The 16157-nt window shown below is 40.3% G+C and overlaps 1 protein-coding gene across 1 annotated transcript in view; it reads left to right on the forward strand.

Moving 5' to 3' along the window:
- LOC129695434 (perilipin-2-like) overlaps positions 1-2907 on the forward strand; it is a 29340-nt gene extending 26433 nt beyond the window's left edge. Inside the window, exon 8 of the mRNA XM_055632383.1 lies at positions 2145-2907. Coding sequence (XP_055488358.1) covers positions 2145-2537 — 393 coding nt within the window. The 3' untranslated portion in view covers positions 2538-2907. The remainder of the gene's footprint in view (positions 1-2144) is intronic.
- The last annotated feature ends 13250 nt before the right edge of the window (positions 2908-16157 follow it).

The following is a 16157-nucleotide window of genomic DNA, read 5'->3' on the forward strand; positions in this document are numbered from 1 at the left end:
CTCTTGGAACCCTTTTTAAACAATGGAACAACACGCGCAGTATGCCAATCCTCAGGCACTATTCCCGTTTCTAATGACATTTGAAATATTTCTGTCATAGCCCCTGAACTTCCCTCAATGTCCTAGGGAATATCCTGTCTGGACCTGGAGACTTATCCACTTTTATATTTTTCAAAAGTCTCAGTACTTCTTTTTCTTTGAGTCTCATAGTATCCATAGCTACTCTACTTGTTTCCATTACCTCACATAAATCAATATCCTTCTCCTTGGTGAATACCAAAGAAAAGAAATTGTTCAATATCTCCCCCATCTCTTTTGGCTCTGCAGATAGCTGTCCACTCTAAGGGACCAATTTTATCCCTCGTTATCCTTTTGCTATTAATATAGCTGTAGAAACCCTTTGGATTTTCTTTCACCTGCCTCTGAGAGTAAAGGGCCTGTCTCACCAGCACGTGATTGCATGCGTCTAGCGCGACCAAATGGAAGTGGAGTTCACGCTAAGTTCCGGGTAAGTACGAGGTAAGTACTTACTGGGAACGAGCACAAAGTTTGTGCGTAATGTAATTTACGTCATCAGCTGGGCAGGAGGCGGGCCGATTGAATTTGGACGTCGCACGGCGTCGGGTGGTGACGTCATCACGCAACAGCACGCCGGGCGATTACTTAATTGCCGTCAAGACGCTTGGTACGATGCCGAAACGCTGCGTGCACCGTAGTGACGCTGAGTATGCCCTCAATGCGCCTGCGGGCACAGAATTTTCGAACGGTGCAGGATTTTCGGAGCCCCGCGCGAAGTCGGGACCAGCCCCGCACAACTCCATACGCCTCCGCGGTTCGATGTGGGACCAGCCCCATGTGGCCGTATGCCTCAAGCGACCACATTTGGTTGCGCTAGACGCATGCAATCGCATGCTGGTGGGACAGGCCCTTAACTTTAAATTCCTTAAAGTTAGGATTCAATCTCCAAACCTTCTGTCTCTGTGCTATCAGGGGCAAGTACATAAACTCAAGTTGTGGCCTGATCAGCAATCAAATGTGCAGGATGATAGCGCACAGTGGATCAGAAATGGATTGTGATGGGATGTTAGATGTGTTTGGGGGCGTGTGCAAGGATCTTTTCCAAAGGCAGAAATGCAGCAGACAGGCAAATACAAAATTTATCACTCGTTGGGACAGAGTGGCAGAGATGAAGTTATGTTTAAAAGCAGGTGGCCTGAACTACGTTTCAGTTCCGCCTATAGAACATTTGATGTTGGGTGCTCAATCACTTGAATGTTCAGCTTTCGCCCCTTTGTAAGCGTTGGATTACCTAATGGACAAAATCCAATCATCTGAATGTGCTCAATGGAGAAAAGATGTGTGTCACATAATGTTTGCTATAGATAACTACTAGACTAAGTATGGGTCCCATGTTCACACGGGAGAACTGGTCCCCAATGTAATATTCCACCTCTCCACCAATTCCAATATTGGTGGCCTGTGGGAGGGGTGGGGGGGGGGGGGGGGGCTTTCTGGAGCGCTAGTATGGGTGTTGTGGGCTGAAGGGACTGGTTTCCAGAGGGCTAGTATGGACATTATGGGCCGAATGGATTCTTGGGCTGGCAGCTCAGTCACTCAGGCCTAGTGGGCTGGCTGGCAGGTCACCAAATTGCCACACAAATTGCATTGTCATTAAGGACCGACAAATAATTTATTGCAAGTACATTGCAGACTCACAGTTCAGTTGATTCACAGCTTAGAATCACAGTTGTGGACTGTGATCTCCCACACGATCTTCCAGAGTGGCTGACTCGCGTCCAGGCATCCGAGGTTTTATAGTCCTGTCCCCCGCCCCCCCCACCCCCCCAGGAAGGGGCGTTACCTTCCTTGTGGTGATTGACAGGCGAGAGGATCAATCAGCTGATCTCAAGTTTTTTTTAAACACCCATAACTTTTTTATTTTTCATCGATCGGAAAAGTCCTCAGGGTTGCCTCAGCAGAGAAGGACTGTGAGTAAGATGGCCAAAGAATTATAGCGATATATGGTAGCGTTTTTTTCTAAAATCAATGTACAGCGGAGACAGGAAGTGGTCAAGTTGAGACTTTTAGTTATATAGATAGAAAAAAGCTTTGGTCTTTGAAAACTATTTTCTTTTGTATAACAGATTGAGTCCCCTACAATGGTCATAGCAGATAATCTGGGTCAACAACTGCAGACAGGCTATGTCATGCTCGTAAACATAATTCGGGGTTTACCACAAAGTATTCAAGGACAAGTCCAGTGTCTAACCATATCAACTAGGGAAACATATGTGATATCGAAAACTTCTATCAAAGAACTTCCTAACCAGATCTTCTCCACAAGCAAAGATCAACTGACTAAAATGAAGGACATGCTGGATGGACTAATGATTTATTTGGTCAATAACACACCTCTGAATTGGCTGGTGGGTCCCTTTTACCCACAGCTAACTGGATCTCAGCATCCTGATCAGCATGTGAAAACTGTGATCGCAGAGGAGGAAAAATCTGAGCAGATACATGATTGTGATGATTGAGCATCTTTACCTGTTTCTTGCAATATCATGCTGAACTCTGTGTCTATATTAATATTTTCCAAATAACAAATGGCGCATTATGTAATGCAAATTAATGTTTGTATTTTTCTTACTTTGGATGACTTTCATACACTAAATTCTAGCGCAAACATGGCTGTCTAATTTATTTTAATGCATTGTTCTCTATGAAATATTAGTGTTTTTGTCATCAAAAATAAAATTTGACAACTTGAAACAGAGTGTAACAGTGATTTAATGAGAATGTTATTAAATGTTGAGAATGTTGCCACAAATAATGGAATGGTAGACTCTGAAGGAATTTATAGAATGATTACCATTAAATAATTTTGAATAAATAAATGGCCTCCAATGAGTTCATTTAATAAGATTTCTGATGGAGCATGTTTTTATACCGAAACTTCAAAGATCTTTACCCCTGGCTCAGCCGTCTGCTTAAACTCTTGTCATCGATTTTGTTGCTTGTAGACTTTTTTAATGTTCTCCTTGTCGGCCTATTTCCAAACATTCACTTGCCTGTCTTTTTGAGCATCCCTGAATATATTGGATTTAATATCAGCAGATCTGTTTTAGCTATTAGCCTCCTGAAAGAGCCTACACAGTAAAACTGTTAATCTGGTGTGCTTGGGACTTTGGTGCTCAACTAGCCGAGTCTGCAAACTGTTGATTCAATCTCTTTAATACTCCTTTAAGTTGATTATGTTCGCATTAACCAAAGTGCAAAGAAAAACATTGTTTTACATGCTATGAAATCAGATAACACTATACATGTCAATCACAATGACAAAACATAGAGCAAAGTGCAAGATACAGAGTGTAGAGTATATTTTTAAAGCTTGCAGCATACCAGTTTTCAACACTTTTATTTAAGATGTTACATAATACTATCTGTGTAAACCTGATGAGTTTTAAGCAGACATAGCCAACAAATCTAGATGAGTTTAAAGGGAGATGGGAACTGTGAGTAGACAAGGAGCATGGGAACCGAGGCACAGATGAGTAGATGGAGAACGTGAGCCAGATGCCAAACCATGAATCCTGGAAAGACTCTGACTAGGGTAAGTTGAAGAAAAGAGAGAGAGAGAAGCTGAAGATCATCGAGCCTTGCATTTGATTTGGGGAAATCTCTGAATTGGAAAAGAAAGCAATAGGGACAGGGCTTTTAGAAAATGCAGTAAATTAGGTGGAGTATAATTCTTATGAAATAAAAATGCAGTTAGACAGCAACTCAAGTACTTTGTGTTATTTAAAAAGGAGGATGGATGAAGAACCAGTTAATGTGTGAAGATATCTGAAAGAATGCTGCTTAAAAGCTAGATAAGGTGGTCAAAAAGTATTTTGGCATTTTGGCCTTTATCAGTCAGAGTATTGAGTATAGAAGTTGGGAGGTTATGGTTGCAGTTGTATAAGACTTTGGTGAGACCACATTTAGAATATTGTGTTCAGTTCAGGGCACCATCACATAGGAGAAATATTGTCAAGCTTGAAAGGGTTCTAATAAGATTTACGAGGAAAATGTTATCCCACTTTTTAAGAAAGGTGGGAGAGAGAAAACAGCGAGTTATAGACCAGTTAGCCTGACATCGATGGTGGGGAAGATGGCTTCAATTATTATAGATGAAATAGCGCCACATTTGGATTGCAGTAACAAGATCGGTCTGAGTCAGCATGGATTTACGAAGGGGAAATCATGCTGGACCAATCTTCTGGAATTTATTGAGGATGTAACTAGGAAAAAGGACTGGGGAAAGCCAGTGGATGTAGTGTACCTGGACTTTCAGAAAGCATTTGATACGGTCCCAAATAGGAGATTAGTGAGCAAAATTAGGGTACATGGTATTGGGGGTTGAGTGCTGACATGGATAGAAAATTGGTTGGCAGACAGGAAACAAAGAGTAGGGATTAATGGGGCCCTTTCAGAATGGCAGACAGTGATAGTGGGGTACCGCAAAGCTCAGTGCTGGGACCGCAGCTATTTACAATATACATCAATGATTTAGATGAAGGGATCCAAGTAACATTAGCAAATTTGCAGATGACACAAAGCTGGGTGGTAGTATGAACTGTGAGGAGGATGCTATGAGAATGCAGGGTGACTCGGACAGGTTGGTTGAGTGGGCAGATCCATGGCAAATGCAGTTTAATGTGGACAAATGTGAGGTTATCCACTTTGGTCGCCAAAACTGGAAGGCATATTACTATCTAAATGGTATCAAGGGAAAAGGGGAAGGACAACGGGATCTGGGAGTCCTTATTTATCAGTCGATGAAAGTAAGCATGCAGGTACTGTGGGCAGTGAAGAAAGTGAATGGCATGTTGGCCTTTATAACAAGAGGAGTTGAGTATAGGAGCAAAGAGGTCCTTCTGCAGTTGTATCGGTCCCTAGTGAGGCCACACCTGGTGTATTGTGTGCAGTTTTGGTTCCCTAATTTGAGAAAGGACATTCTTGCTATTGAGGGAGTGCAGCGTAGGTTTACAAGGTTAATTCCCAGGCTGGCGGGACTCATATGCTGAGAGAATGGAGCAGCTGGGCTTGTATACTCTGGAGTTTAGAAGGATGAGAGGGCATCTTATTGAAACATTTAAGATTATTAAGGGTTTGGACACGCTAGAGGCAGGAAACATGTTCCTGATGTTGGGGGAGTCCAGAACCAGGGGCCACAGTTGAAAAATAAGGGGTAAGCATTTTAGAACGGAGACGAGGAAACACTTTTTCTCACAGGAGTTGTGAGTGTGGTATTCTCTGCATCAGAGGGTGGTGGGCTGGTTCTCTGGACACTTTCAAGAGAGAGCTAGGTAGGACTCTTAAAGATAGCGGAGTCAGGGGCTATGGGGAGAAAGCAGGAATGAGGTACTGATTGAGGATGATCAGCCATGATAACATTGAATGGTGGTGCTGGCTCGAAGGGCCGAATGGCCTATTCCTGCACCTATTGTCTATTTTCTATTGATGCTGCCAGGACTAGACGGTGTGAGCTATGGTACCCGGACGTGGCGTCGAAGGACGAGAAGCGAAGCAAAGAATTGGAAGTCAAATAACCGAACTGAAACAAAGCCAAAACGGCAAATAACCGAAAGCGTACTAAACCGAAACGCCAACTAGCAGAAAGGGTGGGATGATAATTTTCAAGTTAGCAAGTTATGGTCATGGGGATCAGTGCTGAAACCTGTTCAGTTTAATTGATTCCATAAACCTAAAGGTAGGTATGTTACAAAACCTACCTGAATCATCGTTGAGAATCTGTCCCAGCCCCGTGTGTGTGATTTTGGCGCTGTTTAGAGGGGGCGGGTTTAAAACGCAATTTTTACTAGGCTGTTGCAATCGAAAATGTTCAGCCTAGTAAATCATTAACGGAAAATCGCTGAAAGACCCCGTCGCAAAAGGTATTATTAGTTTTTATGGCCTTGTATAATAGTTATAGTAGTTTAAAAATCACTCTCTAAACCCGCGACCTCTCGCAGCCCCAGGGTTTTATAAAGCAAACAATTAAAGGTATGTATCTTATTTTTACATTAAAAGGGGCTTCTTAAGAACCCTGTATATAAAGTTTTCTATAGCGAATAGTTCATTTTGGGCTCTTTATATCCCGCAGTATTTTTCTGGGCATTTGGGGGCACAAATCCACTGCAATGTGAACGTTCTAAACCAGCGCGTTCACAGGAACCCACTAGAAAGCCGATTTAAATTACAGCATTTGAACACTAAATTCCTTCCATTTGGCCTATAAATTGATGTAAATGAGATTTAAAAATCATGTTTTATTGTGAATTATTTGTGAATATTATTTGGACACTTAGGCTATTTAAAAATGTTAATCATTTATTAAGAAATGGATAGATGTTTAGATCTAGTAATTGAAGTTTGAAATTAGCTACAATTGGGTAACTAACTAATTATATGCTTTAATTTCAGGTCCTCCAAGTAAGATTATTTTATATTTGTTTCAGAATGGTTCAATCTATGATAACTGAAAATGTCATTCAGTTCTCTTAATTTTTAAGAAGGTTATGGGCTTTTGACTGTCCTCGATCACAGCTTTTTTGTTATGTCCATAGAAAATCAATAGGGAACAAGATGCTAATTTCCGAGTATGAAAATGGCCATAACTTTTTTATTACTTGAGATATGAAAGTGAATTAGGTGTCAAATTAAACTTATTGTTATGCTTTATCTGATGGGATAAATTGCAGACTTGATTTTTTAAATCTCAAAATTTTGTAACATTGCTACTAAAGGGACCTATGTTTTGCAATCATGTTTGCTGATTTCACATGGATGGATGGGAAAAGATGGTAATACAAATTTGGGTGCACAACGGAAGATTTGCTGCGTTACAGTGCCAGAACCCAATTTCGAACCTGACCACGGGTGCCGTGTTCAGAGTTTGTACATTCTCCCTGAAATGAGAGTATGTCCATTTTGAGAACCAATGAAAAAGAGATTATATTCTACATGGCCAAACGCAATAATATTCCCCATGCACAAAATGTAGCAAGCATGCAGGAACTGCAAACAATTTGAAAGGAAATGGAATCTTGCCCCATCCTAAACCAGGTCAAGGTCATGTTTTAATTAACAATGCTTTTGAACAGTGTATGGCATTTAAGAAATGGGTCATATAAATACACTTTTGACATAAGGAACTGCATATGCTTGTTTACAAAAAAAGACAAAGTGCTGATGTAATTGAGTGGGTTTGGCAGCATCTCTGGAAAACATAGATGTGACATTTCACATGGGTAGGTGATGTTGCAACATTTCATTCTCTGACATTTCCCCACCTTCAATGAACCAGCAATCACAACTTCCCATCCCCACCCCTTTGTGCCTTCCGCAGATGCCGCTACCTCCACAACTTCTAGGTTCATTCATCCATTCCCATCTAAACCACACCTTTTCCAAGTACTTTCCCTAGCAACTGCAGGAGATGCAACACCTGCCCCTATGCTTCCTCCCTCCCATTCATATCGGGACCCCAGAAGTTCTATCAGCTGCATGTGCACCTTGTCTAACCTCATCTGCTGTATCAGGTGTTCCTGATGTGGTCTCCTTTACATCGGCGAGACCAAGTGTAGACTCGGTGGCCATTTTGATGAACACTTACACTCAGACGCTCTCTCCGTGGATTGTCACCTTGTCGTGGTGGAGAAGCTTGTGTGGACCTGAGATCCTGAGAGCGATGCCGTCAGGAGCTATGCTCCTGGTAGGGTCACCCATGGCGGTAAGGTCAAGGGGGACGGTCTGACATAGAGCAATCTAACCAAGACCTAAATGGTGGAAAAGACGGAGGATGATGGCTGACCTTAGTGGAGCTGGGAAGGAAGATGAAGGCTGCAGCATAAAGGGTCCCCGGTCGACTTGGACTCCATGCCACTGGATCCTGACCCAGAACTGTGAAGGACCGTGAGGTGGCTGTCTGTGCACCAGTCTTCCCACGATAAACAAAGTAATGCACAGGCGTCCTCCATATAGGAAATAGCACCCTGGCGACACCCATGGTCAACCATGACCAAAGGGGGCCATAGAAGATGCTCAGACTGCAAAGGCCTGCAGCATCTCCCTTCTGCTACCCATTTTAAGTCTTCTTCCCATTCCCATGCAGACCTTTCTACCCTCACTCCTCCATTGCCAGAGTGAAGCCACAAGCAAACTGGAGGAATAGTATCTCAAATTCTGCTTCAGTAACTTACAACTAAACGGTATGAACATTGAATTCACCAATTTTAAGTAAGTAAACTACAGAGAACCCACCAGCCCTCTTTCTCTTCACTGTACAGCTTTTGGGCTTGCACTCATTTCTACCCTTCCACCTATATTCCTTCCTCTTTCTTTACATTTGCACCTATTCTCATCTCACACCTTTCATCTTTTCATCTCTGGTTTTATCCAACCATCTGTCTGTCAAATATCCTCCTCAGCTGTATCCACTCATAACTTAGTTTAGCACTGCTTTGCCCTGTCCCTTCTCTCTTCCAATTTTCTTCCCTTCCGACCACCTTCAATCGGTCTGAAGAAAGATCACGACCCTTGTGGCTACTCTGACGAATAGGAAAAGGTTAGAGGGATACAAGCCTCCTGCAGGTGGGTGGGACTAGTGTAGATGGGGCAAGTTGGCCAGCATGGGAAAGTTGGGCTGAATAGTAGCTGCAGAAATGCAGTTGTGGAGACATGAGTAGTGATCTTTCAGGAGTCACTAGAGTGGGATGGCTCCAGAGGACTGAAATGGTGCAAATATAATCTGTTTAAAAATGGTGCGAAGCAAAAGATAGGAAATTATAGGTCGGTTAATTAGATTTCAGTTGTCGGTGCTTGGGTATACATGATAAAATTGGCTGAAATCAGCATGGTTTTGTTAGGGGAGATCTTGCCTGACGATTCTGTTGAGGAAGTAAATAGCAGGATAGACAAAGGACATTCAGTGGATCTTGAAACAAAGAACTGAAGATGCTGGTTAATAAACAGAAGAACATAATGTGCTGGCGTAACTCAGTAGGTCAGGCAGCACTTATGGAAAACATGGATAGACGATGTTTCGAGTCAAAGATCTCAACCCAATCCATGTCACCTATCCATGTTTTTCATGATATATTTAATGATCTGGATGATGGAATTAATGGTTTTGCGGCCAAGTTTGCTTATGTTACGAAGATAGGTGGAGCCGCAGACATACACCAGCATCTTTCATGTTTATTGTGGTGTAGTGAGGAACTAGTACTGACATTTATGCCAAGTTTTATTTTCATACCTCATAATTCACACCTAATATTCCATCCAACAAATATTTCCCAATTCTACCGTCTGACAATATCAATCACAAGCTTCTTTCTTCTAGCCGTCAGAACTAGAACCTACGCGTTCTTCTTAACTGGATAAATTATATATATTACTGGTGCAACTCGTTAATGGTTGCATTAATTATCTTTGATCTTTCTACAAATTGCCTTACCATGTTACAATCTCCAAATGTTTTTCTGAAACTGGAGTAGTTCAATGGGTGACCAAGCAAGTTGGGTGTGTTACTGCATTTAAGATGGCAGTGGTGGCAGATGCAGGAAAACAATAGTGCTAGTAAGTCGGGTTGGGGTCTTACCTCCTGCACCCTCAAAAATTCTGGATGCTGCGGAGTCGACTGCAAGAGGCGCCTCCGGGCACGAAGACTGAACGGTAGCCGGGTGAGGTGAGAGAGAACGGTTCGAGGGTCAAATGCATCTATTAAGGCATTTCTGAAGTAGACTGCTGGACGACCTGCAGCAGCCTGGGACTGATTGGACAGGATGCCACTCCAAGAGGTCCAGTATGTGGATCGGACATGATCTGTAGCGGCATGGAGTGATGGAGCAATGGTGGAGAACACCTACAACTGTGCTTGGCCAGACCGACCCTGCAGGGCCACCAGGACATTGGGCCTTCACGATCAAATTAAGACTACATTGATAACACCTTTAGACTTAAATCATGAAAACTGGTGCCAGAATCAGGGTGACTCTTGTAATCTACTATTCCTATGCACTTGTACTTAACTATGATTCTGCTTATGTTTTGTACTATTGGTACTAAACTGTATGCAAAAATGGCATTTAATAGTGCATCAGCTCACATGCCAGTCAAGTCCTATTGAACCTTTGATATGGAGGGAAAGCTGACTTTGCAAAGGAGCTCCAACCCCATTGCTTGAATGTTTTGTGCAAGCATTGCCACATAGAGGTAGCTGGTGGCTTGCAATCATACTCACACCAAATCTTAGTGTTCATCTGGGATGGGGTAACATTTTTGTCATTATACATACTTTGCACCTGTTATAATTTTATTGTTGTTGAGTGAAATTTTGCAATTAAAAAATAATTTGCACAGAGGAAAACTAGTAAAACTGTAATGTTCCATTGTGCCCTGATTCATGCTACCTATCAAGATTGTGATGGTTTTCATTTATATTTTCTTCTACCAGTAAGTGACAAACATTTTTTGATGATCAACCAACATTTTTTTGTCCAATGATAGACACAAAATGCTAGAGTATCTCACTGGGTCAGGCAGCATCTCCGGAGAAAAGGAATTGGTGACATTTCAGGTCGAGACGGATTGCATGTTGTTGAATTGCATGCCAGTGCAGGTGTGTGGTTTTTAGCTATAGTGCACAGGAAAATAATTTAAAGCATTTGTCAACATGGTTTAACTATTAATGTAAAATAAATTGTCATGAGAACCTAAGAGCTGAATCATTTAGAGCTTTATTTTTTGTTGAAAGATTTAGATGATAAGCTAGTCACAAAGACCACACTAAAAATTACATTTCATTTTTGTTCGCTTTTTCCATGTTTGCAAGATCCTTAATAAACTACAAGGTTTAAATTCTCACTGAAACAGTCCACCTCTATATTTTATTCCAGAGGGAAGCAGGTCCACAGACCCTTGCAAAATCTGTTCTGTTGCAACCAATAGCACAGCATTTCTTTATGAAGCTCATTTCTTCTTCTTCTTCGTCATCTTGCCTTTTGTTCCTGATTAATCCAGATCCAGGAATAGGATGATTCAGTGGCTGGATTTCCGCCTGCGTTTTTCTTTTTTTTTTGTTTTTTTTTTTTTTTGTTTATTTTATTAGAAGTTAATACAGCACAAAACAGTACAGTGGCACCTAATTTTAGGTGCCAACTATGTAATACCGTAATCCATTCTATGTACAACCTCTAGTTTTATGTTATAAGAAAGAAGTAAGCAGAACCAGAAAAAGAAAGCAATAGAAAGGGGAAAAAGTGGAAAAATAGATGGTAGAGAGTAGAAAAACGTGAAGTGTGTATATAAAAAATAAAAAAAGGAAGAGAGAAAGAGGAAAGTAGAAATAGAAGAGAAGGCCCCTTAAAAGAGAATTTTTCAAATCTGTATTCGGAGATGTAGCTCTATCCGCGTCATGAACTGAAATCAGCAATCCTTACGGCACCGCTGCATCACATGATTCCAAAAAGTCGATGAAAGGAGACCAACTCTTTAAGAATTGGTCATATTTATCTATTAGTCGGAGTCTCATTTCTTCAAGGCGTGCTATGTCCATCATATTCCTAATCCACATTTTAACAGTTGGTGTGGTTGTATTTTTCCAAAATTTAAGTATCAATTTCTTTCCAATTATTAACCCATAATTAAAAAAAACATTTTGATCTTTATTTAAATTGGTATCTTCTCCTATTATTCCAAATATAATCCATTCTGTTTTGGGTTCTATTCTTGACTTGAAAATCTTTGTAAATATATCAAATATATCACTCCAAAATTTATTCAACTTTGTACATCCAACAAATGAGTGTGTTATATTAGCGTTTTGAAACAAACATTTATCGCATCTGGGAGAGACGTTTGGATAAAATTTATTCAACCTCGTTTTTGAATAATATAGTCTATGTAATAATTTGAATTGAATTAAATTATGTCTTGCATTAATAGAACAGTTATGTGTATTCATCAAATATTTTTCCCATCTATCCTTCGAGATCTTTGTCATTAGCTCTTGTTCCCAATCTTCCCTTAATGCTTCTGTTGAGGGTGATTCTCTATTTAATATATTATTATAAAAGTATGATATAAATTTTTGTGAATCAGCCTTGATATTCATTGCTTCTTCTAAAGGATCTAAAAATATAGTTTGAAATCTATGTGTATATTTCTTCATAAAGTCACATACCTGTATATATTTAAAATATTGATTATCCTTCAATTTAAATTTTAATTTTAATTGTTGAAATGATAACAGTTTGCCCACTTCATACATGTCCCCTACTTTCCTAATCCCCAGTCTATCCCATTGTTGATATGTGTTGTCGATGAGAGAAGGTTTGAATGCGGGGTTGTTCAATAGTGGGGTTAGTACTGATAAATTATTTAATTTCAAGGATGCTTTTATTTGTTTCCAAATTCTTATTTTGTGAATAATTGGGTTCTTCTTATATATTATACTATTCAATTTTATCGGTGAGAGCAGGATCGTTCCTATATCGTACGGATAGCACTCCTCTTTCTCCATTCTTATCCACTCCAACTGCTGAGTGGAACTATCTAGCCAGTATATTATGTTCTTAATATGCACTGCCCAGTAGTAATATATAAAGTTAGGTAATGATAAACCCCCCACTTCTTTAGATTTGCACAAATGCTTTCGTTGAATTCTATGTGTTCTGTAGTCCCATATAAAATTAGTGATAGTGGAATCTAATTTTTTGAAAAAATATTTTGGAATATATATTGGGATTGCTTGAAACAAATATATTAATTGTGGTAAGAAAGTCATTTTTATAGCGTTAATTCTACCTATCAATGAGAGCGGAAGCGTTTTCCAAAATTTAATCGTATCATTCAGTTTATTTAATAGTGGTATAAAATTGGCACTAAATAATGATTTGTGTCTTCTCGTAATTTGAATACCCAGGTACTTGAATTTTTCTGTTGCAATTTTGAAGGGGAATTTTAGTAAGTGTCTCGAATCCTGTGGTTTTTAAAGACATAATTTCGCTTTGCAGGGCCACCAGGACATTGGGCCTTCACGATCAAATTAAGACTACATTGATAACACCTTTAGACTTAAATCATGAAAACTGGTGCCAGAATCAGGGTGACTCTTGTAATCTACTATTCCTATGCACTTGTACTTAACTATGATTCTGCTTATGTTTTGTACTATTGGTACTAAACTGTATGCAAAAATGGCATTTAATAGTGCATCAGCTCACATGCCAGTCAAGTCCTATTGAACCTTTGATATGGAGGGAAAGCTGACTTTGCAAAGGAGCTCCAACCCCATTGCTTGAATGTTTTGTGCAAGCATTGCCACATAGAGGTAGCTGGTGGCTTGCAATCATACTCACACCAAATCTTAGTGTTCATCTGGGATGGGGTAACATTTTTGTCATTATACATACTTTGCACCTGTTATAATTTTATTGTTGTTGAGTGAAATTTTGCAATTAAAAAATAATTTGCACAGAGGAAAACTAGTAAAACTGTAATGTTCCATTGTGCCCTGATTCATGCTACCTATCAAGATTGTGATGGTTTTCATTTATATTTTCTTCTACCAGTAAGTGACAAACATTTTTTGATGATCAACCAACATTTTTTTGTCCAATGATAGACACAAAATGCTAGAGTATCTCACTGGGTCAGGCAGCATCTCCGGAGAAAAGGAATTGGTGACATTTCAGGTCGAGACGGATTGCATGTTGTTGAATTGCATGCCAGTGCAGGTGTGTGGTTTTTAGCTATAGTGCACAGGAAAATAATTTAAAGCATTTGTCAACATGGTTTAACTATTAATGTAAAATAAATTGTCATGAGAACCTAAGAGCTGAATCATTTAGAGCTTTATTTTTTGTTGAAAGATTTAGATGATAAGCTAGTCACAAAGACCACACTAAAAATTACATTTCATTTTTGTTTGCTTTTTCCATGTTTGCAAGATCCTTAATAAACTACAAGGTTTAAATTCTCACTGAAACAGTCCACCTCTATATTTTATTCCAGAGGGAAGCAGGTCCACAGACCCTTGCAAAATCTGTTCTGTTGCAACCAATAGCACAGCATTTCTTTGCGAAGCTCATTTTTTCTTCTCCTTCGTCATCTTGCCTTTTGTTCCTGATTAATCCAGATCCAGGAATAGGATGATTCAGTGCAAATACTTCGGCTGGATTTCCGCCTGCGTTTTTCTGCCGGATGTATTCATCAAGACGGGTTATTAACTCATCGGTATCACTTTCTTCGATAAACCTTTCTACATCAGTCTCATTGGGGGCCATGGTGTTATCTAGAAGGCAATAGACAATAGACGAAAGAGAACAGAATCCATCAGTGACAACTGCTATATCATTCAAGTTGATTTAATTTTCCACTATCCATGTGCATTATTTATCTGGAGTATGTTCCAGCCTTGGCCCAAAAAGATTCTCTGACTCCATCTACTACTTAACATCATGTGCCCTCAGACAGTTGATTAAATGTACATTGATCTTCATAAAGTCTAAGTATCAACTGTCCAGAATAAACAGCATGTGGTCAACAGTCAAAAAGGTTGTGTGTGTGTAGTTGCATAGAGAGAGGATTGAAACATCAAAGGTAGACAAAAATGCTGAAGAAATTCAGCGGGTGAGGCAGCACCTATTAAGCGAAGGAAATAGGCAACGTTTCGGGTCGAGTTTTCCAGCATCTGCTGCTCCTTCTTAAATAGCCAAACCATGATAGGAAAGACGAGGAAAATGGTCACTCCTCCTGAAATCAGTTCAGACTTCTTTCATCCCATTTTTTAATCAGTGTATTGCCCCTTTTGAATTAAACACTCTAAAACAACTGGTCCAATTTTATTTTTAAGATCATAATCTGGAACTAAGGAAGTTATCAAAAGTTTAGCCACCACGAATACTTACTATGGAACAGAAGTAGGTTACTTGGTTCAACATGTCTATGGTGGCTGCCAACCATCCCTTTTGTTGTGTTCAACCTCTCTATTTTCCTGCAACCTTAAGCTGTGGGGCAGCACCACTTGCTGCTTCATTACCTGTTCCAGGGAAAATTGGCATAGGTATACTATTGATGATGACCAACAATACATTTATTGTGCTAAACCTTTTTACGACCGGTGTTGTGTTTTCCAACATTGATCTCCATGTTCCAGGATGATGTACCAACATCTTGTCAGCTTTAGGGTACTCCGCTGACTTGATGCAAGGTTTTTTCTCCCAGTACTCGAAACTTATGGTTATTATGGGCATTTTCCTTGCAATTTCCAAACAATGTTGCCTTATATGTGGTGTCACAATATATTATGCAGATATCTATGAGATATGGGAATCCCTGGTGCATTAAATCTGGAAGTATAAGTTGGCAGAGTTGGGAAGCCCTTAATTTGTCCATAATACTTTATACTCCAGTAAAGAGAAGAAACAATTGATGAAGGAGTAAACGGGTCCTTTTCAGAATGGCAGGCAGTGACTAGTGGGGTACCGCAAGGCTCAGTGCTGGGACCCCAGCTATTTACAATATATATTAATGATTTGGGCGAGGGAATTGAATGCAACATCTCCAAGTTTGCGGATGACACTAAGCTGGGGGGCAGTGTTAGCTGTGAGGGGGATGCTAGGAGGCTGCAAGGTGACTTGGATAGGCTGGGTGAGTGGGCAAATGCATGGCAGATGCAGTATAATGTGGATAATTGTGAGGTTATCCACTTTAGTGGCAAAAACAGGAAAGCAGACTTATATCTAAATGGTGGCTGATTAGGAAAAGGGGAGATGCAACGAGACCTGGGTGTCATGGTACACCAGTCATTGAAAGTAGGCATGCAGGTGCAGCAGGCAGTGAAGAAAGCGAATGGTATGTTAGCATTCACAGCAAAAGGATTTGAGTATAGGAGCAGGAAGGTTCTACTGCGGTTGTACAGGGTCTTGGTGAGACCGCACCTGGAGTATTGCGTACAGTTTTGGTCTCCTAATCTGAGGAAAGACATTCTTGCCATAGAGGGAGTACAGAGAAGGTTCACCAGACTGATTCCTGGGATGTCAGGACATTCATATGAAGAAAGACTGGATAGACTTGGCTTGTACTCGCTAGAATTTAGGAGATTGAGG

Source organism: Leucoraja erinacea, chromosome 3 (genome assembly GCF_028641065.1).
Source record: "Leucoraja erinacea ecotype New England chromosome 3, Leri_hhj_1, whole genome shotgun sequence".
Taxonomy (NCBI): domain Eukaryota; kingdom Metazoa; phylum Chordata; class Chondrichthyes; order Rajiformes; family Rajidae; genus Leucoraja; species Leucoraja erinaceus.